The sequence below is a fragment of the Ambystoma mexicanum genome, chromosome 10, assembly GCF_040938575.1.
Source record: "Ambystoma mexicanum isolate Mex_15411 chromosome 10, UKY_AmexF1_1, whole genome shotgun sequence".
NCBI lineage: Eukaryota > Metazoa > Chordata > Amphibia > Caudata > Ambystomatidae > Ambystoma > Ambystoma mexicanum.
This window is the reverse complement of record NC_090932.1, coordinates 1,229,561,038-1,229,586,089: the sequence shown is the minus strand read 5'-3', so window position 1 is coordinate 1,229,586,089 and position 25,052 is coordinate 1,229,561,038. Positions and strand designations below refer to the sequence as shown.

Sequence of the window (25,052 nt, the reverse complement as noted above, 5' to 3'; positions counted from 1 at the left end):
GAAGGGCCAGAGAGGAAGGCCGAGTCAAAGAGGTAGGCAGAGCAATAAAAGGTACCAGTACAGAGAAGGACCATGCTGGCAGAGGTCGAGAACGCAGGCATTCCCAGACACCAGCTCGTCACTGTGAGGGCAGTTTACCGGCGTGGCGCGAGGCCAGGAGAGGTGCTGCAGTCACTGTGGGAAGACCGTCGGAGCACTGGGAACAGCAGCAGAGCTACCGGAGGTAAGGTCATGCCGAGAAGCAGCAGCCCTTGGTCACAGGCACAGAGAGAAACCGGTGAGGAAGCGCAGAGCTGCTGAGAACGCTAAAGGAAGGTCTGCAGTGTGAAGACCGTCCCAGAGAGTAAACTTCATCGCAGCGACATGCCACAGGTCGGGAATACTGTAATATACCAATGAGTCTGCCCAGAGACATTGGTGACCCGAGGCATAGAGACAGGCATGTAAACAGATAAATGCAACAAGAATATTTGAATACCAACAAAATAAATCGCAATGGCAGATCTTAAACAAGTCCCCATGTATGAGAGGTCAATGTGGGGAAAGTTTAAACAAGTAATATCTCAAGCCAATAAAGTAGAAAAAGTGAAGTAATGCAACTGCGCTATACTAAAGGATAGTGAAACAGAAAGTAAGTCCTGGTGAAAGGAACACATCAGGCAGAGAACACTTAAAGGGATTTACAAGACCCCAGAGGAGGTGGAGGATCCTGACAGGGGAGTACAGCAGGCCCTCACCCAAATAATATGGAAGCTATAAGACAATGTGGCAAAGATACCTGGCAGGAGAGTACACCAGGGACTTGCAGAGCGCATAAGGGGATTACTGGCAAGAACGTTTACCAGAAAATTCATGAAAGCTGCAACAAGGAAATCTAATGTAGAACTTTTCGTTTGAATAAGATATTTTTGTTTGTGAATTCAGTCCAAGGCTGGAACATATTGTTTGCATAATATTTTTTCTGCACTGAATATAAAGTACCAAATACACTGTTTGAAAGAGGCACTTTTGCCATCCTACCTAAATATCCAGGGGAAGGGAACCACCCTCTGGATCCAAGGATTTCTCCTTGGAAAATACTGTTTTTGTTTAACTCAATTAATTGCTTTAGTTGTGAACACTTTTTGCCAAACATAACTCCGACACTTCCTTGCAAATTCAGTTGTTTTGTTTCTAGTGTTGGGGTTAGATTAGTATGTTTTGGACATAAGAACAGTTTATATTCTTGACGACTTGACACAGCCTGATCTTTAGTTTTAGTTTCCTAGGTAGCAAAACTCTTCAGGATAGGGACAGAGAGGCCTTCATCCAACACTTTTGTTTTAATGAAAGTGTCTGATAATGAATATAGTACAATTTTGTTACCACTTTCATTTCTGACCCCTCACAGGTTGGCTGAATAAAATTAAAATGATTGCACCTATAGTATTGAACACTTTATGTATGATTCCCATCTCTTTTCCTAAAACCTTCTTTAAAAAAAAATGTGATATACTTCTATCTAAATTCTAATGGAAAAAACGAAAGTTGCTTTAAACAGATTTACACTTGCTGAAGAATTGGGTGGCTCACATTCCCTGATTTTGTGTCCTTTAATAAATCATTCATGTTATGACAATTAGTTGCATGAATGCCTTTTAATAAGCTTCCGGGATACCCTCCTACTTGGTATACTAAAGCACTGTATTTGCTTGCTCCATTTCACATTTTGGAATGTCTGTTTATGTCCTCTTGGCCCCGCTCAAAATTATTTCCCAAGCTACATTTTCAAAGATTTGCCTGGAAAGGCCTTATTGTCTCTTCTCAGACGCTAACTTCCATTGATGACATTTGCATATAGTTTATTAAAGCTATACCCATTAAAAAAGTTCTGATTTAATCCATAGATGGTACGACAAAGTTATCATGTCTATTAGAATACAGCAATCACTTTTCATATGCTAGCTTACATCTTTAAATTGGATGATTCAGATTATGGCATAAAGAGAAAGTTACTACTGCAATAACTTTGGCTTTGCCAGATCTTACACAAACTTCTCCGTCCAATGTTGTATCCTGATATCTTAACAATGACAGCCGCAAAATGTTATGAACTTCTTATATCAAATAATGGTAGTTCTGTAAATGGGTCTTCTAGCATTAAAGGCTGAAAAAAAGATGTAACCATTAACTTAATGTTGCATATTTAGCCATTAAAAATTATTTGCTTTAACTCCACTGTAATTACTCTCAGCAATTGTTTTAGCATATTGGCATACTACTTGGCTAAATAATTGATGCTTTTAAGATAATCAATACAAATTATTTAACAGAGGAATTTGATTCTATTTTATTAATAAATACACCTTTTTCTTTCTTCAAATAAGCTTTATTCGACATCCTCAAGACAAAAAACAAATCAGTTCACATATAAATCCATGTAAATATTATAAAATAACATACAAAATGTAACAACCTCTGGGTATCCTGAATTGAATGCATCTCCTGGCTGTATAAAACTTCATATAAATATAAACTATGACATGCAGGAATTTAAAAACCTCAGTAAATATACTTTCAAATCAGCTCCCATTTATATACTCTTCTTGTGCAACATACTCCTGTGTAACCAAGCTCTGTGAATACATTTGGAAACTGCATGAATTGCAGTATCATTGGCTGATTTACAAAAATTCATAACATCCCTGGTAGTTCTTATTGAACAAGAAAAAGCAGCTTTAAGTAAGAAGAATGTAAATCTTAAAATAGACCTCCTGTTCAATCCTGTGTTTCTTGCCATGAAAGGGGATGGAGGCTGTAGGGAATCAATATTGTTAAATGTGGGTTGCCATGTTTATTAAAAGAACTTTGTCACTGTCACGCATAGGAGCAACTCCCACCAACTCAGAAATAGTTGGAGGGGAGTTCCATGCACCCGGCATCGTCAACAAGGACCCGAAGCAGCCAGTGGAGCACTGCCTCTTAACTGGCCGTGGACAACCCATCGAAACAGAGATGTCCAGATCCTCCAACCTAGGAGGAAGGACTGAGGCAAAGCAGCCAACCACGCAGTCTGGAGTGAGGAGAAGAATGCGCGTCTGTGCACAACAGGGAGACTGCCTCCATGACGGAGCACTGCCACTGGCATTGTACACATAGTGGGTGGAGGGCAGTTAAAGAACCCCATAGCTAACATGGGGCTGATGACCACGAGAATCTGCAACCAAAGCAACCAAAGCAACCAAAGCAGGGCCAAGCAGGTCCATAGCGCACACAGGGCTAATAATCAGAAAAACCCCAGAGGGCTGAGGAGAAACCATTACCAACCCAAAACCCAAGTTGGGGGTAAGCAAACCCTTGGCCTACTTGAGCCCAAAAACAGGAATATTCAAACAAAAACAAAGGGAGTTGAATTTTCTAAATACTGATGGGCACAGATCAGAGGAACACATGTCTAATATTGCCATGAGAAGGGGGTGAACCAATAACTATTTGCACTAGCTGATACAGCCATCACTGTGACAAAAGAACATTAAGACAAAGCAAAACAAAGAGATGATGGCTGAAAGGTTTACAATGAATCTTAAATCTTTGGCAATTGCTCTGGGCAACTCTCCAGACCATTGTTCTTCACCTGCTAAGCCATTACAGAAAGGGGAAGACAATGGGCAAATAAGGCTTGGTCCCACCCTTAAAGGGGCAGCCCAGCCAAAACTGCTAGGTCACATCCCTTCTTCACGAGACCACAAGCATCCCCAGACATGTTTCGGCCTCATTGGGCACCATCAGTGACGAGTATCTTGGGTCTCTATCCCCAGCAGGCACAGGACCCACATCTGGGCATACCCATCCCACTTGGGGTGAGAAAGAACATTAAGAGACATGTTTCTTTCGATTGTTCGTTCATTGGAACCAGCAGGCCAAGAACTGCAAGAGACTCCTTGGTGAAAAGACCTTTTCGTTCTTTGGAACTACCAAACAAGGAGTCTGACGAGACCTTTTGACAATTCTATGATGGGGGTCCGAAAACCAGCCACCACTAAGCCCAGGGGAAGAGCAACCCTAATCAAAGTACAACTTAGATTTATTTTTTTTCTTTTCATATTGGTAGGACAGATGTGAGGATAGTTTAGGCTTAGGGACAGACGACCAAGTTTATTTGTTCAAAATCCTGACAAACACCCGTTTGTTGTTTTTTAATAGTAGGGAATTCAACAGTGATAGGGCTTAGAGAAGGTTTTTTTAATTTCAAATAAATGTGGTATTTTTTTTTATTGATTTAGTTGAATTTAATCAACTTTTCAATGTACATGTAACAATTTCAAGCAAATATATATAATATCACAATCAAAACTTATACTATTTCAATAATAAAACATTTAAACGAAGTTAAACATTGTCACATAAAATCAGTTAGAAAATATTTAAAAAACAAACCCAGAATATATCAATAACTTTAAATTTAACTTATTCATAACATGTAGATTATCAAATAATATCTAGTTTCAATGAAGACAGAAAATGTACAATTGTCATTTGAAGAGCCAAGTTTGAAGAACCACAAATATAACCAGCATTGGCTAAGTTCCATTGTAGCTAAAGAAGAACAAAACTTATTAAGATGTATTTGTCTTTTAGTACGTAGCAGAGGACATTGTGTAAGAAGGTGCTCAAGAGATTCTGAAATGCCAGGAATGTTACAAAAATGACCATAATTTTGTTCAGTGGGCAGGATTTTGCATAAGTGCTACAAATATCTAGTGTGCCATATATGGCATCGAAAGCGTAAAATCGAATGTCTATAATAAATGGATGGTGCTTTGACCAAATATCTTTCCATAATGCCTCTCGACTTAGGTGCAAAATGGAGGTTAGTAGCATTTCTATGTGTTAGACATTTTTGTTGATTATCAATCCGGTCCATTTGATAACGTTTGTATTTAGCTTTGTCTGGATTTGATGTTAGGAGATCAACTGTGATATCTGCATTTTCTAAAATCCCATACATGCAGGAGAGCCATTTCTGTACGAATAGATTTTTAGTGTTAAACATATATTTCAAAAGTTCTTTTAACAGGGATTCTGTGTCGGTGGAAATAAGACACTTTCTAAAAAATGTACATAGCCGCCAATGATAGAGAGCAGCTAAAGAGGTGATACCTAATTCATAACAGATCCATGCAATAGGAATACATTGCGGGAGGTTCAAAACTCTGTGCCAGAATTTGGCTTCCCATTTCTCAAGAATTGGGACCAATAGTGGGCAGCCGGTCTCCAGCCCATATAGGATTATTGGAACGACCTTCATTTTCCAAAAGACCACTGCAGGATTGACTGAAAACTTGCCATACTTTGCAAGAAGAAAGCGCACCTGAGAAGTTGCTGACATAAGTTTACAATCGATCTGGTGAAAGTGCTGCATGGAATGCGGTGTGGCTTCGAAGATAACACCCAAATAAGCATATGCTGGAACAATTTACAGTTTTACAGTATCAATGGTCCAGTGCTTCATTGTATGACATCCACGATGAGGATTGTACATGACTATTTGTGTTTTGGCAGTGTTAACTTTGAGATAATATTCGGCAATATATGTTTCCAATGTTGACGACAACTTTTGCAAGCCAGTGGGAGTCTTGGATAGTAACACAAGGTGGTCAGCATACATGAGAGCTTTTATAGGTGCTCCATTGATTCTAGGGGAATCAGATAAAACAGAGGCCAACTTATATTTAATGTTGTGTATAAAGTAATTAAAAATGGCAGAAGCCAAAAGACAGCCTTGCTTTAATCCACAAGACTTGGGAATGGGTCTTGAAAGTAAGCCCTTCAAATTGATTCTAATTTGAACAGATGTAAAAGAGTGAAAATGATAAATTATATCCATAAGAGTGGCAGGACATGTGTCTCTTGCAGGTTTTGACATAAGTTTCACTCTGGAAATCGAGTCAAAAGCGGAGTGTAGGTCCACAAAGGCAAAGTAGATCTGCTGCTTTTGAGAGTGACATTGCATTTTAACAGCATTAAGAAAAAACAAGTTTACCGACGTGCCCGTAGCCGCGATGAAGCCTGATTGGTATGGATCACGATAATGACTCTGTGAGGTCCAGGCACAGAAATCTCAGTACAAATTTTGCAAATTTTTTTTTCTGGCATATAAAGAAGCGCAATGGGTCTATAGTTTGTTGCTAGTGATCAATCCCCCTTTTTAAAGATAGGCACAATGATGGATTTGTGCCACGGGATGGGTAAAGTTTTTGAATTTATGATATGCTGAATAAGATGGTACAAACATTTAGACCATTGTTCCGGATTAGACGTCAACATATTATTTAACCCATCTGGACCAGCTGCTCTGGATTTGTTAGCAAGTTTTATATGATGACTGATAGACTCAATATCACAATCCAGCAGCCACTTGGTCTGGTTCTGAAAGGTATATTTAAAATTATCAAAGGAGGGGTCGGCATAGATCTTAGAAAAATGTGCAGTCCGTTGATCTTCTTGTACTCCATTAGCCTGGGAATCAAGTTGATTGGAACTATTTGCATAATTAAGAAGTTTCCAAATGTCAGCAGATTTTTTAGTTGGCAATGTATTCAACATGACTTTGCTATCACAGTGAAAAAGGAGGGCTCTGCGAGCACAAACCAAATTCGTATACCTAGATTTGGCTGGTTTTAAAGCTTTGAATTGATGAATAGAGGAAGATTGGAGTAAGGGCGTATGTTGTTTTTTGTACATGGCTCTCTTTTTGTGCAAGTCATGGTCAAAAGAGTGCAAATGAATTACAGGCTTTGTTTTCACAATTACAATATTATTATGAAATCTCTGAAGGAGGTTGGTATATTCTGGCGTAACATTGGCAAAGGGGAGTTGCACAACCAGATGATTAAGATCATCAAGCTGTTTGGGCGACCATGAAAAACTAGTTCTAAGATCCTAAGAGGATGACAATGCCACTGTCTATCTGAAATGGTCACCAAGACAGGCCTGTAAAACATAAGAGATAACAAATTGTGGTCACTATGTGGTTGAGATGAAATAACGAGGAACTTAATATCTGAAAACAAGGTCAAGTCAACATAAATGTAATCAATGGTGCTGACCAGTTTATCTCTATGCCAGGTGGTGGCAACGGATAAGTCACCCAAAACTGCTCCATTCACCATTTTAAGGTTATGATCTGGCATAAAGGTGGACCAAAAAAGGGCATCATTGCTGGCAGCATCAGTTTTTGGTTTGATAGAATCGAGATTAATGTCACCAGCCAAAATAGTTGCTGTGATGTCTTTTGTAAGGGCAACAATTTCTAACATGAGAGAAAGCTCCTGGAAAAAAATGTTGGATACTTTCAAGGGGTTGCGATAGATGTTAAATAGAGCAATGTTGCCACATGGTCCAATTAATTTGACCAGTTGAATAGATGTATCAAAAGCAAGCAAAGGTTTGATGGAAAAGACAGAAGTCAGCCTAGCCGCCACCAGGAGGCCTGAAGTTGGTAGTCCCTTATCTCCTCTCTTAGCAGAGATTAAAGCAATTGAATTGTTGTCCCATATAGGAGGTATAGTCAGCCATGTCTCTTGAAAGACCAAAACATCATAGTGGCGCGTGAACTTGTCTATTGAGTTCTGAAGGTGAACATGACCCCTCGTATTCCAACTGCATAGGGTTATCTGAACACTATTGTGAATATTTTGTGGTTATGAATTGAATGATGGATTTTTAGTAGATATATAAGTGCGTGATAAAGGGGTGGAAAAGGAGGAGCCAATCTAAGAGGGAACCATGGGAACAAACAAGGAATGAGATCTATTGGTATCTTGAGATATTAGAAAACCCATGTCAAAATAGAAAGCTTAGCATTCCAAATTGCTTTAGCGACAATGGCAGAAGGAATCCATAGTCGAACCACAGTAAAGTCCTGACCAGCAATGAATTCAACAAGATCAAAATCGCTCAAGGTGACATTTTCGAGAGACTCGACATCATGAAGTATGTTCAAAATGCACAGTCTATTAAGATCATATAGAGGGAATTTATCTCCTCTGCACTTCATAAGGGAGTGACCATTTGGAAGCGGGTGGTTCGCAGATGGAAGTAATTTGTTTTCAATAGGATGGGTAGTAGTCTATGTGTGTGAAGCATGGGACGATATTGGGCACAAAGAGGGCATCTCAGAAGGCATTTGGGCATCCATGGATATCTGTGAAGCTTGACTGTACTCAGTAACATTAGAATTGCTAGCAATGCAGCTCGTAATCAGAGGATATGAGGAATCATGATGGGGTATATCAGTGAGTTGTTCTGAGCGAGTGTTGCGCTTGTCCACATTCACTTGTTTATAAATAATAGCATCAGCAACATTCTTTATTTGTGCTAGCATATTGGAGGTGAGGGTCTATAGTAAGATTTTGAGTCAAAGGAGAACATCCTTGTAGTGTAGGAATGATAGTAGAAGCAGAATGGGAAATTGTAGTGGTAGGAACGTGAGGCATCGAAACAGTAGGAGCAATAGGTACTGATTTAGTTTGCAAGTACTTCTCGACCATCTCCCTAATGTGGTCCAAGGAAGATGGGAGAGTCCAAGAGGACCAGGCAACGTTGGAGATTTAGATTTGGAATGGTCATCAATGATGGGCTGTAAATGTTCAAGCGGAAGATTTATGTCGGAAGAACTTTTAGCTGACAAATCATGAGAGGGATGTACTTGAATGGCCTTAGGAAGAAAATCATTTGGTGCAGATGGTAAACGATTTAAAGAACTATCTGCAACGGACTGTGTCAAGGCATTGACAAGATTACTTAGGGGGGAATAATGCGAGCCTTCAACTGAAATAGCTGGTATATTCTTTGGAATATGAATATTTTGTTTTGAAGAAAGTATTTTTAACAGCATAACACTCTGAAGTCGAGCCTGTAGAAACAGCTTTGAAAAAGGTAGCAATAGAATTTTTTGAAATCTTGGGGACAACAATGTTTTTGGATTTTTTTTTTTTTTATCAGGGATTGCTGGGGAAGGGGTTTTCTTTTTTTTGATTTTGCATTTTCGAGAGATGGAAGGAAGATCGCAGGAAGGCAAATTTGGGAAACAGGAAGGTTCTGGGAGAGAATCAGCCTTATCAGTCTCATTTGAAATCTCCGCGGACAAAACCTCAGGGTCCGTTGGTACGCTTATCCATGAGGCATCTCCTAATTGAGGTTTACAACTGGAAGGCTGATCATCATGGGATCGAATAATATTGGGAAAAGCAGGCACAATGGGATATGTTATAGGATCATCTAAAATGGTGGTATAGATCGGACAGGATGAAGGCAGTGGAGTGTAAAGCGAGTGTTTCAAAGTCGCAAACCAGTCATGTATAGAGTTGATTTGTAAACTCTGATTAGAGACCTTTTCGTCCAGCCGTTCCAATAGTTTAAATACACTCAAAATGGTGGTGTTAATCGCAGATAAGGTGATTTCTAACATCATGGGGCTGGCCGGCAACATCGACTGGCTTGGCGGTGCCTTAGGGCATTGTCGCGGAGTGGGTTGTACATATTGTGAGGTATCATCAGAGGCACTAATTATTGAAGAAATATCATTTTGATGGTTTTATAGTCATAATATCGAAAAAACATAATTTCGAATTACATAACTGTCGAGTTCAAAAATGTTGAGTTCAAAAATGTCGAAAACACATACATATAATAGAAAAAGTCATTAATTCGAAAATAAAATGTCGAAAAAAAATCGAAAAACCAATGTTAAAATAACTATGTAAAATGTCACAAATACTAACGTTTTTTATGGGGGGTCCCCCCAATCCCCCATCCCAAACCCCTACCCCAACCCCCCCTCCTCCCCATCCCCCCCCAACATCCCCCATGGATAAAAAAATATTTAATAATACATTAATTAAATAATTAATTATTTTAAAAAAACATCCCAAACCCCTACCCCAACCCCCCCTCCTCCCCATTCCCCCCACCCACCATGGATATACCTTTAATTATTTAAAAAAATTATGTTTAATAAACTATTAATTATTTATTTAAACATTAATTTAAAAAAAATCGAAAAAAATTGAACATTTTTGTAATTCGACATTTTTATTTTCGAATAAATATTTTCGACATTTTGACTTTCGAAAATATTGTATTCGAAAATATGACTGGACACCATTTTGATGTTGTGAAGCATCACTACAATAGGACGCACATTGGGTCGCATCAATAGAGACATCATCATCACTGACATTATTCATTGACTCTTTTAAGGTGTAAATGACACTTGGAATGTGTACGTGCGACTTAGTAGAGATTGGAATTTTAGAGCCGACAGCTGCAAGCAAGGTGGAATCAGACAGCAGGTGCTGCATCGGTGCAATGTTATGCGAGAAGATCTTCACATAAGCAGTGCGATGATGAAGTTCAGACACACAGGTTGGAGATCGCAAAAAACTAGGTAAAGTTGTACTTGCCAAAGGCAACAACGGATTAGTAGGAAGATTATTGAGTAAGTGTGTATTGGATGTTTGCATGCGCTCAAGACTAGGTACATTTGTAAACACATTTGATGAAGCTTTACAATGGCAGCTAGGGGTATGCAAAGTTGACACATGCATTCTACTTAACGCAAGCGGCTTACCTGACGCCACCATCTTTGACGAAAAAGAAGTAGAGTCGGGCACGCCCGATTTTAAGGACTATAGATGATTGAACATAATCCGAAATACTTACAAGCAACAGACACGAATAACAGAAATACACTTATGGTCAATGGTCCCAAATAGAAAGTAAAAATAAAGAGAAATCAGTACGCTCAGCTACGCCTGGCGAAGTGGGCAAAGCGATACTTACCAGAAGGTACTTCGCTGAGGCTGCGTGCGCGGGTGCGCGGGCGAGCACGTTTTTATGGAAGCAATGTGAAGTCCAGCCCTGTTGTGGGCGTTGCTTAGCACATAGAAAATATTTGTGCTCACAGGACACTGGATCACAGTAGTCCAGGTCCGTAGCCACAAGGAACAAACAGCGTCTCAAGCAGGAAGGCGGGCAAAGCGGTACTTAACAGAAGTTACTTCGTTGAGTGTGCGCGTAGTATTTAAACATGTAAATGCCCGTCTGACTTACCACAGTTGGCAATCATGGGCTTCTTGGTAGAGCAGATTTATTTAAAATGAATATCAATGCACTCTTCTGCCCTGGTCTTTCAGCGTCCCTGCACTAGGTCTTTGGAATGTTTGTACCGTTTTTGTGTAGACAATGGGCTTGTCTCTTTGGTTCACTTGGTCAGCGTCAATATGCTAGGTCTTTGGTATAGTTGTACCACAATATCGCAATAGGTATTGTCTCTCTGGTTCACTTCCCTTTATCAGTACCCATGAAGTCTTTGGGCAGCTTGTACCAGACCTCCCAATTAACAAGGTTTCTTTGGTCAACTTTCCTTTACTGGTGTTCTTACACTAGATCATTGGAGTAGCTGTGCCATAACTGCACCATAACTCCCAATTAGCATTGTCTCTTTGGTACACTTCTCTTTGTTTGCACCCATGCACGGAGCATTTGGGCTACATGTGCATTGGCGTTTGACCCACCGTTCAGGAGAGCCTTGATGCCAATGCTAATAGGAGGCCACCAACCACATGTCCGTTTTCACTCCAAAAATTACCTGGCTGATGCTGCCCAGTTTTTTTATCAATGCAGTGCTCCCTGAGCTGGTTGGAGCACCACCAATTCATGACTGCAGCTTTGGGGGAGGAGCAAAGCACTTCACTGACACTGCCCCACTTCTCCAAGTGGCGTCACTACTTCAGCTCTCCACCTGGGCAACCCCAGTACGTCTGGCTCAGGACTAATTGTTCACTAAGGATGCCCGCTGTTTCCATGGCCTGGGACTTGGACGCTGCAGGCACATCTTCCCATTTTATTTACATTGGCAGTCTTGCACACTCCGCCCAGGACTTCCTCTGTACTCTCCAGCCTGCCAGCATCAACCCAGGCTGCACCTACCATATATGTCTTGCGATACCAAAACTCCCTAGTGACCGCCTACAGCCAATCAGGGTGCAACATATTCTCAGCCACTCCTCCAGCTTCTGGTCCATCATAAAAGTCATATTTAAATGAACAGCTGGGAAAGGACAGTGAACGATACAGTAAGGCAACTATTAAGAACTCTTTTTCCTATTAAGGTGCGTGGCATTTATATATTTATATATGCAGCTGCTTAGATATGGTTTTATATATGTATAGTGCTAGTTAGGTCACATTTGGTAAGTTTGATCATTAGGTTAGACAGGTTTTTTAAGAACCTCTGTCAAAAATGATTTAGTGGCACACGGAAAATACTGGCATACTCAGAAGGGCCATTCACATATTCTATCCGTGGCAAAGCTGGAGACTACATACTAAAAGGCATATTTAAAACAGTAGTACAGCAGTACAAAGTAGTGCGTGTTTTACTGTAATGTTGGCCCATTTACTATTTTACTGTGTTAGTATTGTATTCATTTGGATTTACGGGAGTTGGGACCGTTGTCTGCACCTTACCATCCTGCTACCCAGCTTTTCTGCATCTATCTAGCCTACCGTAGGACAATCCATGGGAGGTCTTCAGACACTAGGACCAGCAGCGTCAAGAGGCAGGTAACAGATGGAGCAAGTCTAATAAGAGTATAGAGATACTTATGTAGTGTGTTGCCGTGTCTGCTGATGCCCGTTTCCAGCTCAGAATGTGGTAGACCATCCCTCCACCAAATATTCAATTTCTTGAAGTTCTAACAATAGTCTGACACCAACTCTGGAATCTGACCACTAGTTCCTCCGGCTATGAACACATTATACTAAAGTTCCACTACTTTTGGCTTGACCAGCAGAAAGTTTCATTCATTCCAATACATGACAGGCTCTCCATATTGGCCAAACATTTTCTATTCACAACTGAAGCACTCTTTATTACAATTGTGTATCATGCATTCCAATCTTAATAACAATGAAAGTTGAGTACATGGGAGATGGGCTTCACTCACTCTGTGGGAGGCTTGCACTCGGGACACAATTAAATTACAGAGTTCCAACCTTTGGCCTGCTGGATGTTTTGAACTACAACCCCCAACACCCCGGTATGCTGGGTGATGAAGGCCACATCCCAGTAGGAATCGATTAACTATGTTTACAGACAGATACTGCTTCAGAGGTTAAATCCGACCTCGTTTGAGACATCGAATACTGATTTTACTGAGAAACACTTTGTTGTGACTTGAAGGCAACATCCATAAAGACATTGAGAACTTGTGTCTACAGAGGAACAATACATGTTGGGACGTGAAGAAAGCATACCTAAAAGACTTATACGCAGATTGTACAGAGAAACAATTAATTCTGCAAATTGACGACAAAGTTCTTAGAGACTCATAGCAAGGAGAATCATTGTCTATTGAATCTTACGATACGATATGTCATTTATAGCACACCTGTACACAAGTGTTTCTAGGCGCAACAATACAAAGGAAGGAACACAGAGGTATGACGAGAACAAATGATCTTACTAGGCCTTGTGTCATTCAGATCATGCACGAGCTACGATGTAAAGTACAGGGGGAAGGGAGGAGGGGGGAGTGCAAGGGAGAGGGAAGGGGGGGAATGCAATCAGGGCAGCAATGCTCTGAGGAAGTGGAGCCAGGGCAGCACAGCTCTGGGGAAGTGCAAGGAAGCAGGGGACTGTAGGTTACAGTTACCGCCCCTAAGTGTGCGGCAGGCCCAGAGGCAGTGCAGGGGAGACTGATCATGGAGGAAGCTGGTACCCAGTGGACTCTGAGGGTAGCCAAGTAACCAGTCGGTGCAGGAGACAGGTAGGTCAGCAGGGGAGAGAGAGAGAGAAAGCAGAGGCGAAAGGCAGTTCTTGAGCTGCTTCCGGAACTTCAGGTGGTCCGGCTCAAGTTAGCGAGGGACAGGGAGGCCATTCCAGTGGGAGGCACTGGCAGAGGAGAGAGATCTACCCCCCCCCCCCCACTGTCTGCCTGGAGAAGCATCTGACCCTCAGAAAGTTTAGAGGTAGCTGAGCGAAGGGCTTGAGAAGGAAGGTATTTTGGATGGGAAAGTTGGATGTAGTGCGGGCCCAAGCCCAGAAAGCTTTGTCGATGATGCAGAGGGTCTTAAACTCGATCCTTGCAGCCACCAGGAGCCAGAGGAGAGATTTCAGGGCTGGAGAGATACGATCCCTGGGCTTGAGGCCAAGGACAAGTCACGCAGTCCTGTTCTGGATTAGTTGCAGAGGGCGGAGAGTAGAGGACGGCAGATTGAGACAGAAGCTGTTGTAGTAGTCCAGCCTAGAGAGAACCAGGGCTATGGAGACAATGAGCTTCAGAGGAGGAAGAATACCTCTGAGGAGTTGCAACTGGTAGTGGGCCTTCTTGGCAAGGTCCGTGATGTGAGGAGAGAAGGAGAGAGTGGAGTCAAAGATGACACCAAGGTTTTTAGCCTCACATGAAGGCAAAGGAAGAGGGCCAAAGGAGGGTGGACAGAGTGAGAGGGAAAGTGGGAGCAGAGGTCCAAATGAGAAGGATCTCTGTCTTACTGGCACTAGGGCAGAGATTATTGGAGGCACACCAATCCTGAATTGCGGACAGTCGGGAATGAGCGAGACAAAATAGGAAGCTGAGGAGGGCCTAAAAGAGAGCCGAGTGTCATCTGCATAACACTGAAAGTTAGAGCAGAAGGTAGAGATCAGGTGGGCCCAAGGGGCCAAGTAGACATTTAAGAGCCAGGATGAGATGATAGAGCCATGGAGAACACCACATGTGGAGAGAGAGGTGATGGAGAGAAAGGATCCAAGTTGGACCTGGGAGGGTCAGTCCAGGAGGAAGGAGGTCAACCACTCCAGGGCCAGATCAGTGATGCCCAGGTTCTCTCAGAGTCATTTGATCAGAATGCCGTGATTGACTGTGTCAAAGGCAGAGGAAACGTCAAGGAGGATGAGGACAGAAGGAAGGCTAGAATCAAGATTCGTGACCAGATCTTCACAGGTGTTCAAGAGAGCAGTTTCCATGCTTCTGTCTGCTCTGAAGCCTGATTGATGGTCATGGAGATAACCAACAGATTCAGTGTGGAGTGTAAGCTGGGAGATGGCCAGCTTTTCCAAGAGTTTGCCCAGGAAAGGAGTGATTGAGATCGGGTTATTGTTTGCCAGGTAGGATCGGCAGAAGAATATTTATGGAGGGAGTGCTTGAGGAGAGAGGGGAAGGATCCAGTGGCGAAAGCGTGATTGCATAAATCGGCCAAGGCTGGAGCAAGGGTGTCAATGTGGTCCTTGATGGTTCTGGAGGAGCAGGGAAGCACCTTTTTGGATGACACTTTCATAGATCGGACTTGTCTCGAAACATTGTCAGGTGTTGGCGGAGAAAGGAGGAGGACAGGCAGCTAGAGGGGGCCGAGAGAGGTAGAGGGAGAGGAGAGAGAGGTAGAAGAAGAGGAGAGAGAGGACAGGATGTTCTGAGTTTTAGTGGTGAAGTGAGAAGCCAGATCCATACAGAAGGCCTGGGAGGGAACAGGAGAGGTGGAAACTGCATAAGGATTGGCCAGCTCCTTGCATATTTTAAAGAGTTTGGCCGTGTTGTTATGCCGCAGGGACACAGGCTTGGATGTGGACTCTCTTCTTGGATAGGACAGAGTCTGTATTGCTTTTGAAGCAGGTGGCAGGACTTGAAGGCCGAGTTCTTAAAGATGAAGTGTGAGAAACATTGAGGCAACACAAAGACTAGACTTAGAATGTTTGGCTCTGTGACAAACCATTTTCTGTTAAATAAAGCCTCTGTACTTTATTCCATTTTCTGTGTACATAATTATACTAAATTACCACACTCAGAATCAGGATTTGTACATTTCTAAACAATGTACAGCACATAGGGCAAGCAGTGAGACAACTCGCCTACAATAGCCTCACCCACACCTACAATAACAATATGACTATAACTTACTTTATTTTCCGTCTGCTCTTGCTGGGTAATAATAGTATTATGATATGTTCAGTTTGTGTCAATAGACAAATACTTTTTTTATAAAAGGAACAGCATCTCTACTATTGGGCATAAGATACTGGCAGGCACTGAACTTCGGTGATCTTTTTAACTAGTTTACACGGCTCACTAACCTGACTTATGGACACTCCTGAGGCAGGAGAGGGAAGCATTCAGTCGTGCACACTCCTCGGTAGTCGCACCAAACCTCATCACTGTCTCGCACACCTGCTCATCTGCCATTTCCAGCAACTCTTCCAGTGTCAATTGGCCAGGGTCAATTTCCTGTTCAATGGAGAACATCCAAATTAGTAACCAATCACAGTACCACATGATCTTTACACACTTTCTAACAAAATCATATTTTAAAAGGTAATTTAAAGGCAGGCAAAACATAACAATGTCTCAGGAGGATAGCTCAGTGGCAACATGCTTGCCTTGGAAGCAAGACGACACAAAGCAACACAGGTTTGATCCCCGGGTCCGTGATTAGAAACCTCTAGGTATTAAGCGTGTTCTAAATAACCTATCATAACTAATGCTGTATCAGGTCAATCTGAGGCTACGTGGTAATTAAGGCAATGAAGATGACATGTGAACAACGAAAATCCAACATGGGAACGGCTACAGGAGCAGCAAAGCAGATTGTTCTCTCTTTCTGGTACAGTGAAATTGCAATGGCAGTTTTCTCCAACAAGAATGCCGGTTATTACAGACAGATGTGTTAAAAACGTTTGCACCTCTACAGAAGGTGCCATCCAAATAATGGCAATAACTTTAATTTGGTAACATTTCTAAAGGACACATTTTGCAGTGAGTAGGTAGGCCCTTTGATGCTTTGTGTGTCATTTTAAGTGATCCAGTTGATAGTAAGCATGCGTAAAAAGCAATTAGCACTGACTTGCAAAACAAGTCTGTTCTGATTTTCATTCACAACAATCAGAAAAGGATGTTAGGAGCTGAGCTTAATAATGGTGTAAGAAACGCTTCCAAATAACTTATTTGCAGAAATGCAGGAGAGAGGTTGCGGAACCTGTTGCTTTCCATCTGCAACAACCTTTTTTTAAATAGAAGGTTAAACTACTTCAACATAGCTAGTTACGTTGGCGATAGGTGGTAATAGACAAAAACATTGTTTAAAATTCTGGGAAATGTATCACTAAAGCAAGAACAGCAAGATAGCAATGGTAAAGAAATGGACGGCATTTTAATACACACTCAAATTATGCAATGCTCCGACTCTGCAGGGAGAGGTGCACTAACAAAATGAGTGTATATGCAAGTGCAGAACAGGCACTGGTAATGGCAACAGTTTTGTCTTGTGTTTAGAAATGGTAGAAGCATTTGCCAGTTAATGCCATAGTGGTATCAACTGGCCATCAATGGTAGCAGCTGCAAAATGGTGTGAATACCTGGGCAAATATTAGCAGTGCTTTGAAAATCTCTAATACTTACAAACAAGCCAAAAATGTACCGTCATAATTTGACAAAACCAAGAGAAGTGCGTTTTTACAGTGGGTGGCAGTACTGGCCTATAGTGGCTGGTACTGCCAGGCTAACATACAAGACATGTTAGTCAGTCGAGAAAGAGCAAACTCATTTTCAATGTAACGATTTTTAAATATACAATCATAATTTCTAAAATAAATTCTCAAGGAAGAACACAGAGCAAAAAGAAACAAGTACTACTATATAATAATATCAATTATTTGTAGAAAAGGTATACAAAATGTTACATTCAATAAAATCGGTAGATATGTGGGGTACATTTACCAGACCAACAGAAATCCCCTGCATCACAAAACTGCATTTTAGCAGTTACAAAAATAATGGCTGTGCTCTGTCTGCTGAGCACATATGGGGCGAGATGGAACGTAGACATCCTGAGAATGGCTGCATTTATTTTCTTCAGGTGAATCCAAAGAGAATAATTCAAAGGGAGAATGGCTCACCGCTGCTGAGCTGTCATCTCAAATAACTTAAAACTGCACAAGAAAATGTCCTGATTTTAAAAACAGTTTTGTTCTAGTAAAACACAGCCATGTCCATCTATTTCAAGTTGAACACCATCAAATGAGGGCCATCCCTCCCTGAATGGCATTGTTTTGTCAAATAAAGTCTGTGAAGAGCAGGGAATTTTATTTCAGTCCGCAGGGCTAGCATTCACTTTGGAAACAAATTAACCCACGCAAAATACTTCAAAAGAAAGCTCCCTCTCTCTCTTGCTATATGTCTATTACACAGAAACCATTTTCCAAGCATATCCCTGTGTATAGAAATTGACCTGATCTGTAAAAGCCTTTCATAAAATGAATGCACAAGAAACCACGTTGGGTGAAATGTACATGAGCTAAGAAGCACACTTGTAAAGCTGCTTTTGCAAAGCAGTGAAATGACACTTTGAAAGCTAAATGTGATATCATCCCGAATACTCAGACGGCAGAAACAGTAGTAAGGTGTGGGACTGGGGTGGTTTAAATGTATATTATATTTATTTACAAAAAGACTTTGGTTCTGGGGAAGAAAGAGAGAAAAGGAAAAAGAAATGTTTGAAAACAGCAGAACCAGTTTGGCAAGGCAGGCACTTAAAATGTACCAGCCCCCATAGGAAAGGAGGCCCCTTGACAAATCTGAAAGGCCCAGAGGTGTGGAAAGTTGCAACCTTGTCAGACTAACTGGCATTTCTGCAGCAAGGGACAATGGACCAAGGGGAACTAACACTGTCACAGAAGAGAGAATTCCTTTGACACCTTTCCTCAGCTTCAACTGTCTAGGATCAAAGGGGAGTCATGGCAACCCCTGTGCAAGCTGACCAAAGTGTCATGATGCCTGCCCCCGGAGCACCAGGCCAGGCCCAGCACCCCCGGAAGCAGGCATCATGCCCTCGGGTAAAAGCCCAGCGGCCCCTTATAGGGGCTCTTTATACTCAGGCCTGGCGCCATAGGCGCCAGGCTCATAAAGGGAGGTGTTTTGTGCGCTTACCTGATGCAGACCATGCTGCACGCTTCAGGCCTCCCTGAGACCTGAAAGGGACTATTTTTTCATAGGGACTATTTTTTCACTCGGGCGTGGCCAGGGAAGGATACATACCTAGTTGGGGAAGGATACATACCTGGGACTTCTTTGGAGGCTATTTAAACCACGCCCAGACAGCAGCTCATGCTTCGCGTTCTGCTGCTTCCTGCAGCTTAATGCTCACCGTGTCTGCTCCTGCTCCTGGACTCCAGCCACACCCGCCTCGAACCTGGAAGACCTGCAAGGAAGGAAGAGAAGAGAAAGGTGAAAACCAAGGACTATTTCAAACTTCTTACCTGCATCCGGAATCTTCTCGCCAGCATCCCTGGAGAAAGACTTCCATTTAAAAGCATCGCGTTGCTCGCTGCAGCGCCATGCTTCACTCACCTGTCCTCGAGACATCTCCCGGCTCCATCGCGGCTGTCAGCATCGGACGCCACATCTCTGCACCTAGGGGAGAGAGGAAGAAACAAAAGGTGAGCAGAAGGAACACAGAAGGAAAGCCTGATTAACAGCCATAATACTTACCAGCTTTTCTTCCACATTTCAGGTCGGCGCCGCCCCGTTGGAAGGTACCGTACCCCGGCCCCTACGGGGAAAGGACAAGAGACATTTCTGGGGAATGATAAGGACATTAAGAGGGATCGCCCTCATCACTACTCACCTCGGAAGTTTAACCCCTCGACGCATCGCCTTCATTCTGCACCTGAAATAAAGGACAGATCACAGGTTAGAAAGACAACATAAAGGGGGCCTCACTTGAACTTTGAACTTTCATACTTACGGCGCATCGCTCAGGAAAGTCAAGTGGATTTTGCCAGCACCATTCTTTAAACCAGTGAAGTAACTGGACGAACACGCGCCCCTGCGCCAGAAGCAGGATGGGGAGTTCATCCTTCCAAACCATAAGGTGAGCTTAAACCGGGGTTTGGAGGAAGTTAGAGAGGAACGAAGGGGGAAACGGGGGAGCTAGCACACTATTCTGCAGACTGTTAATCCCCTTTCTCATCTGCAGAAGAATATTCCTACGGGCCAGGCAAGCACGATTTGGAGGTCCTGTCCAATCGGTGTTCCGGGTCCTGCGCATCACGCTAGAATAGGCCACAGCAATCCAGACTAGACCAGCGCCCCCGTGGGAACCAGGTGAGTGTTACACAAAGAAAGACATTTGGCTGGGGGGTTGGAAAGACCGCCCACATTTGGGGACAAATCCAGCCCATTTGATTTAAAAGACTTTTTACATTAAGACGTTAATTTCAATAATCGTAATAAGCAGTAATGTGAAATGATGATGGTTTTTAATGTAATTTTTGTATAATCGAGATAAGACTATGTGGGTCTTTCTTGGCATGTGGTGGATGTGAATGGCATTAAAAAGGCATTTCTGGGGAAAGTGTACATGACACAGATGTTAAATTTGAAGAAAATATGCCGGACACTCTTAGGCTTATGTGTAGCCATTTGTAGAATTTTAGATAAAATGTTTCCTGTGAAAAACTGCGAAATGGTGCCCATAGGGCAATGCAGCATCGCACAGCCTTGCCGTTTGAAATGGCATATTCCTTGTAAAATATGGGATCTGCCTATCTGATTTTTATGACGATAACGATTGTAAATATATAACTTATTTAGGTAAAAATAACTGTGATGAAACAAAGCATGTCATAAAACACACACACTTAAACTGATGTCACTTCCCTGGAACCAATCCCCCTGCAGGGAGGTGGCGACATCCACAGCCTGACCTATCCCATCCAAGAGGTATGTCCAGGTTACTTCCACCCACATAGTAAACATTCTCTGATTTCATCCTGCTTATATAAGAGGGAGGCATACGGAGATTCAGGACATTCAAAATCCAGACCTTCAAGGATTCAACATTCAAAATTCCACCCTGCAAGATTCCAAGATCCAGAACCACCTATCCTGATCCAGATCCAGGCAGAACCACCCATCCAGAACCTCATATCCAGGCAGAACCACCTATGCAGAACCTCCTACCCAGGCAGAACCACCTACCCAGAACTAAACCCTACAAAAATACAAATAATTCAGGGAGAAAAGAGGAAAGGCTGCTGATCCCTTTGGGAGAATCCAGTGACCAGACCCGTCTTTGCCCAGCTGATGCATCCCACTGTCCACAGTGACCAGACCCTTGTTGCCCGCTGTTCCCTTAAAGGAGAGCCCAGCTGCTGACCAGTGACCAGATTCTTGCCTCGTTGTTCAGAGACCCAGCTAAGCTGTCCCAATTCACCAACTCAAGTCCATTTTGTAAGTATCACCCTTCCCAGTACCAAAAACTGCATACCCCACTCTGTTACCCTGCATTCTGTCCCAATACTATAACAAATCCTATAAGAACACTAGTAACTTCCCAAATTGTTAGCATCCTTTGTGTATCCTGTCCTTAGAAGATTCAGTGTTAGTCTCCATGTGTTAGCGTAATTCTTTTCAAATCACTTCAGTCGTTTGTGTAAATCCTTAGTACCATTTTTGAAATAAATTAATTTCCCATAAGGATGAAAGTGGCACGAATTGGTTAAAATTGCAAATTAACCCCCTTGCGTGCAGTGTCTTTCTTTAATAATCTAGCCACTAAAATATAGTCTCAGTAAAACAAATCATTTTGCTAACAAAAACGAGTTTGCCCATGAAATTGTTTCCATTCTAAAATCCGATTTTCCTTTCCTATAAAGAACCCCATACCATCCCCCATAAAAAGTCATCCTTTCACTTCAGTATCATACCTGTTATGTGCCTTTGTACTTCATCAGAAAAAACGATTTTCTATTTGGACTGTTTAGCCCATTTCCTTAGCTGTGTGCTTGTTTAACCCTGTGAAAGATAAGAAATTGCAATTCTACCTCGTGTGATTTATGCTGCACTGATTTCCTTCCCAAAGTATGATCAAAAAGTGATCTTGCTTCCATTCATATTTACATTGATGTATCTGATGTCAGAAAGTTAAATTAAGTGTATCATATCATTTTTCTGTGTAATTATCACCATACTGGTGATCGCTGCCCTACATTGGATCCGTTTGATTTTCATTTGAATTTAAAAATAAATATTTAATTATTACACACCGGCCTGGTTCATGGTCCATTGCGACACAGGGTGTTTGTCAAGGGGGATGTGAGAATCAGAAATTAATACATTTAAAAGCATTTTTATTGTGCGCCACATCCCTTACCAGTGGAAAGAGTCCTGGTCTGGAGTGTGCTGTGTCTTTAAAAACTGTTACACATAACCATCATTCATCATACAAATACATTAAATAAAGAACATCTAATTCACCCCCAACATGTAAACATTGTTCATGTGAAAAAAGGTAGAACATAGATGACATTATCAACTATGTGCCAATGATCAAATAGACCATTCACTACATCTCACGGTCTAATGTCAGACCATTCGTAGTGGACTATGGTCAACTAGTGGGTGGTCAGACAAACGCAATTTGTTACATCATATAGGTTTCCCAGAATATATATCTAAACATCCTTCCCTAATACTGTCCCTCTTCTTCAGGACCTGTGGGGTCAGCGGGCAACCTTCCCTTCACTCTTCAACCAAGGAAACATGCCACAAAAGGTTCCTCATAAATCCTTCTTGCAGGCTGCCACTACTGGCATTGGTCTTGTTGGGCAAAGCCATCATGGGTGTATACAGTTACCGCACTGTCATTATTCGGCATCGTGAAGACAAGTGTGCTCTTACTGTGTCTGAAGTACTGGCTTTATTGGACAGAGTCACGACTTTGCCCCATAGGAAGGAGAAATGTACTGTGGTATTAAAAATGAAGAAATAATGCAACCATTGTCTGTGCTTGGGAACAAAGTGCACGCTAAATGTTCTGTAGATAAATATTGTTACATTGGAAATGACTAAATTATAATGGTCAGTGGACATCAAGAATGAGACCGAGAACTTTAGCTAAGGCTAAGGGATGTAGTTTGGATCTACAGCTCAACAGGAACCAGTATTAAATGTGTAATGACAAAACATTTAAAAAAATCTTTGAGGAATATTCTGCCTGCATGTGGTCTTGCAAGTTTCACTATATGTAACCTTAGTACTGTGGTTATTGAAATAATACATTTTCAATCAGAAGTATAGTCAAAGACTTCACACTTAAACCAATATTATAAATTGAGTCCTTGATCTTTGAATACATAAGAAATGGTTCTGGCAAAATTACAGTTATGTATTCACGGAGCATATAGACTGCAGTTTTGAATAATGTTAAGGGCACAACACTATCTGGACAATAGATTTTTGAGGACCTTAGTCCCTTCACACCAAATGGTGTTCCTATTTCAACCCCCAGATGTATTAACAGCAATAAAACACTATTGGATGTTATGCGACAAATAGAGCAATTTTTCCTATATGTCTCTTTGGTTAAAAATAAGGTCAGGCTTGAAAAATAACTCTTATTGAGTTTTAGAATACTAAGAAGAATTAAATCAACAATAAAGTTTGACAAACCCAAACTGGCAGAATGAGGATAGACACATTTTAAGATGGCTAAATGTTTTGGAAGCATATAGTCATATTTTTGGGATTACACCTAGGCTATCTATTCATGTGTTCATTTTTTCATATATTTGGCAGCAGAAAATGCCAAGTAGAGGCGAGAATGGACAGGCATTACTGAATGAAATTGAATGACAAGCCTCAAATCTTTAAATTCTGGTAAGATTTGAATAAGAAAGCCTTTTCAGCACTTTTTAAATTAGATCACTATTTCGATTGTTTATTATTATTGGATGGAAATACCTTTACTGCTCTTTGGTTTTCTGCTTTTATTATATTTAGAATGCATTGTATTCTGAACTTACCAGAGTTAATTGGGAAAAACCTTCAATGTCATCATATCTGAAAACTCCTATCGGATATTTTTTCAGGGGTTCTGATCTTTGGGCAAGCTAGAATCCGTGGCTAGCTCTGTATTTATGTCCACATGCTTTTCAATAAATTTATGTTTCATCGCTAAAGCATTGAAAATTGCAAAGTGTATGTAAATCAAATTGAAGTTGAATAAACAACCCAGAATAGGATGACAATTTGCAGGTGAAATGTTAATGCTCTTTGAATCACGTTGTTTTACATCCAGCACCCTCCATCTGGTACTTCATTTGTATGCTCTCCGGCTCACTTTCTGTACCCTCTTCCTTCGTTACCCTGTCCTCTTCTACCCCTCTTCTCCATCCTCCCCCCTATCCTCTATGTTCACAGCACTTCCTCTTCCTCTCGTTGCTGTGTTTTGTCTCGCTCTACCCTCCTCCTTACCCCTCTCCTCTTATATGTATAGCTCTTGCATGATTGCAACGACAGTCAGGCACGTACAATAATGATGTTATATGTTGTAATAAGTTTGTATGCCTCTTTATTCTATGTTGTACCTCCAAAAAAATAGCACTTGCCCATTCTGAATGTTCCAATGCCTGTTAAGAATGTTGGAAGAGCTTTCAAACGCTTGTTTAAGTGTATAGACACTATATAAATGACAAATAAATTAAATAAATAAGCAAATTGTCTAGAGTATGGATCATTTTCGGACTTCAAAATATCATGAGCAACTATATTTCTCTTATTTGATGAATTTATGAAAATATAAGGTTACCTATTCTGGTCAGTACAGCATTTATTTCAGTTCATTGTGAAAGTCAATCATATGAGGATTGTGTTTTTGTACTTGGGGCTTTCAATTTTTCTTTAATTTTACAGCCTTGAAAATGCACATAGAGGCACTAAACATGTAGGTAGCGCTTAATCAAATGTTCTTTTATGGTGGATTGACAATTGGTGGCATTGTGTTCTGATAGTCTTGTTAGAATATATTGAATTATGATAGTTGTGGTGTTATATTTTGTGATATAAAAAAGGTAATTTGAGTATAAATCTATTTACTGTTAATGTTTTCTGTATCTTATTGATCCAAGGATTGATCCAAGGATACCTGTTGATTGGAAATTGTAATTGCCCAAAATATACCTTCCGGGAACACTTAATCAAGGTAATTTAAATACCACAGATTTTAAAAATTAGATGTTA

At 41.3% G+C, this 25,052-nt stretch overlaps 1 protein-coding gene across 1 annotated transcript in view; it reads right to left on the bottom strand.

Moving 5' to 3' along the window:
• KSR2 (kinase suppressor of ras 2) overlaps positions 1 to 25,052 on the bottom strand; it is a 2,560,931-nt gene that overhangs the window by 2,133,164 nt on the left and 402,715 nt on the right. Inside the window, exon 3 of the mRNA XM_069619206.1 lies at positions 16,112 to 16,262. Coding sequence (XP_069475307.1) covers positions 16,112 to 16,262 — 151 coding nt within the window. The remainder of the gene's footprint in view (positions 1 to 16,111; positions 16,263 to 25,052) is intronic.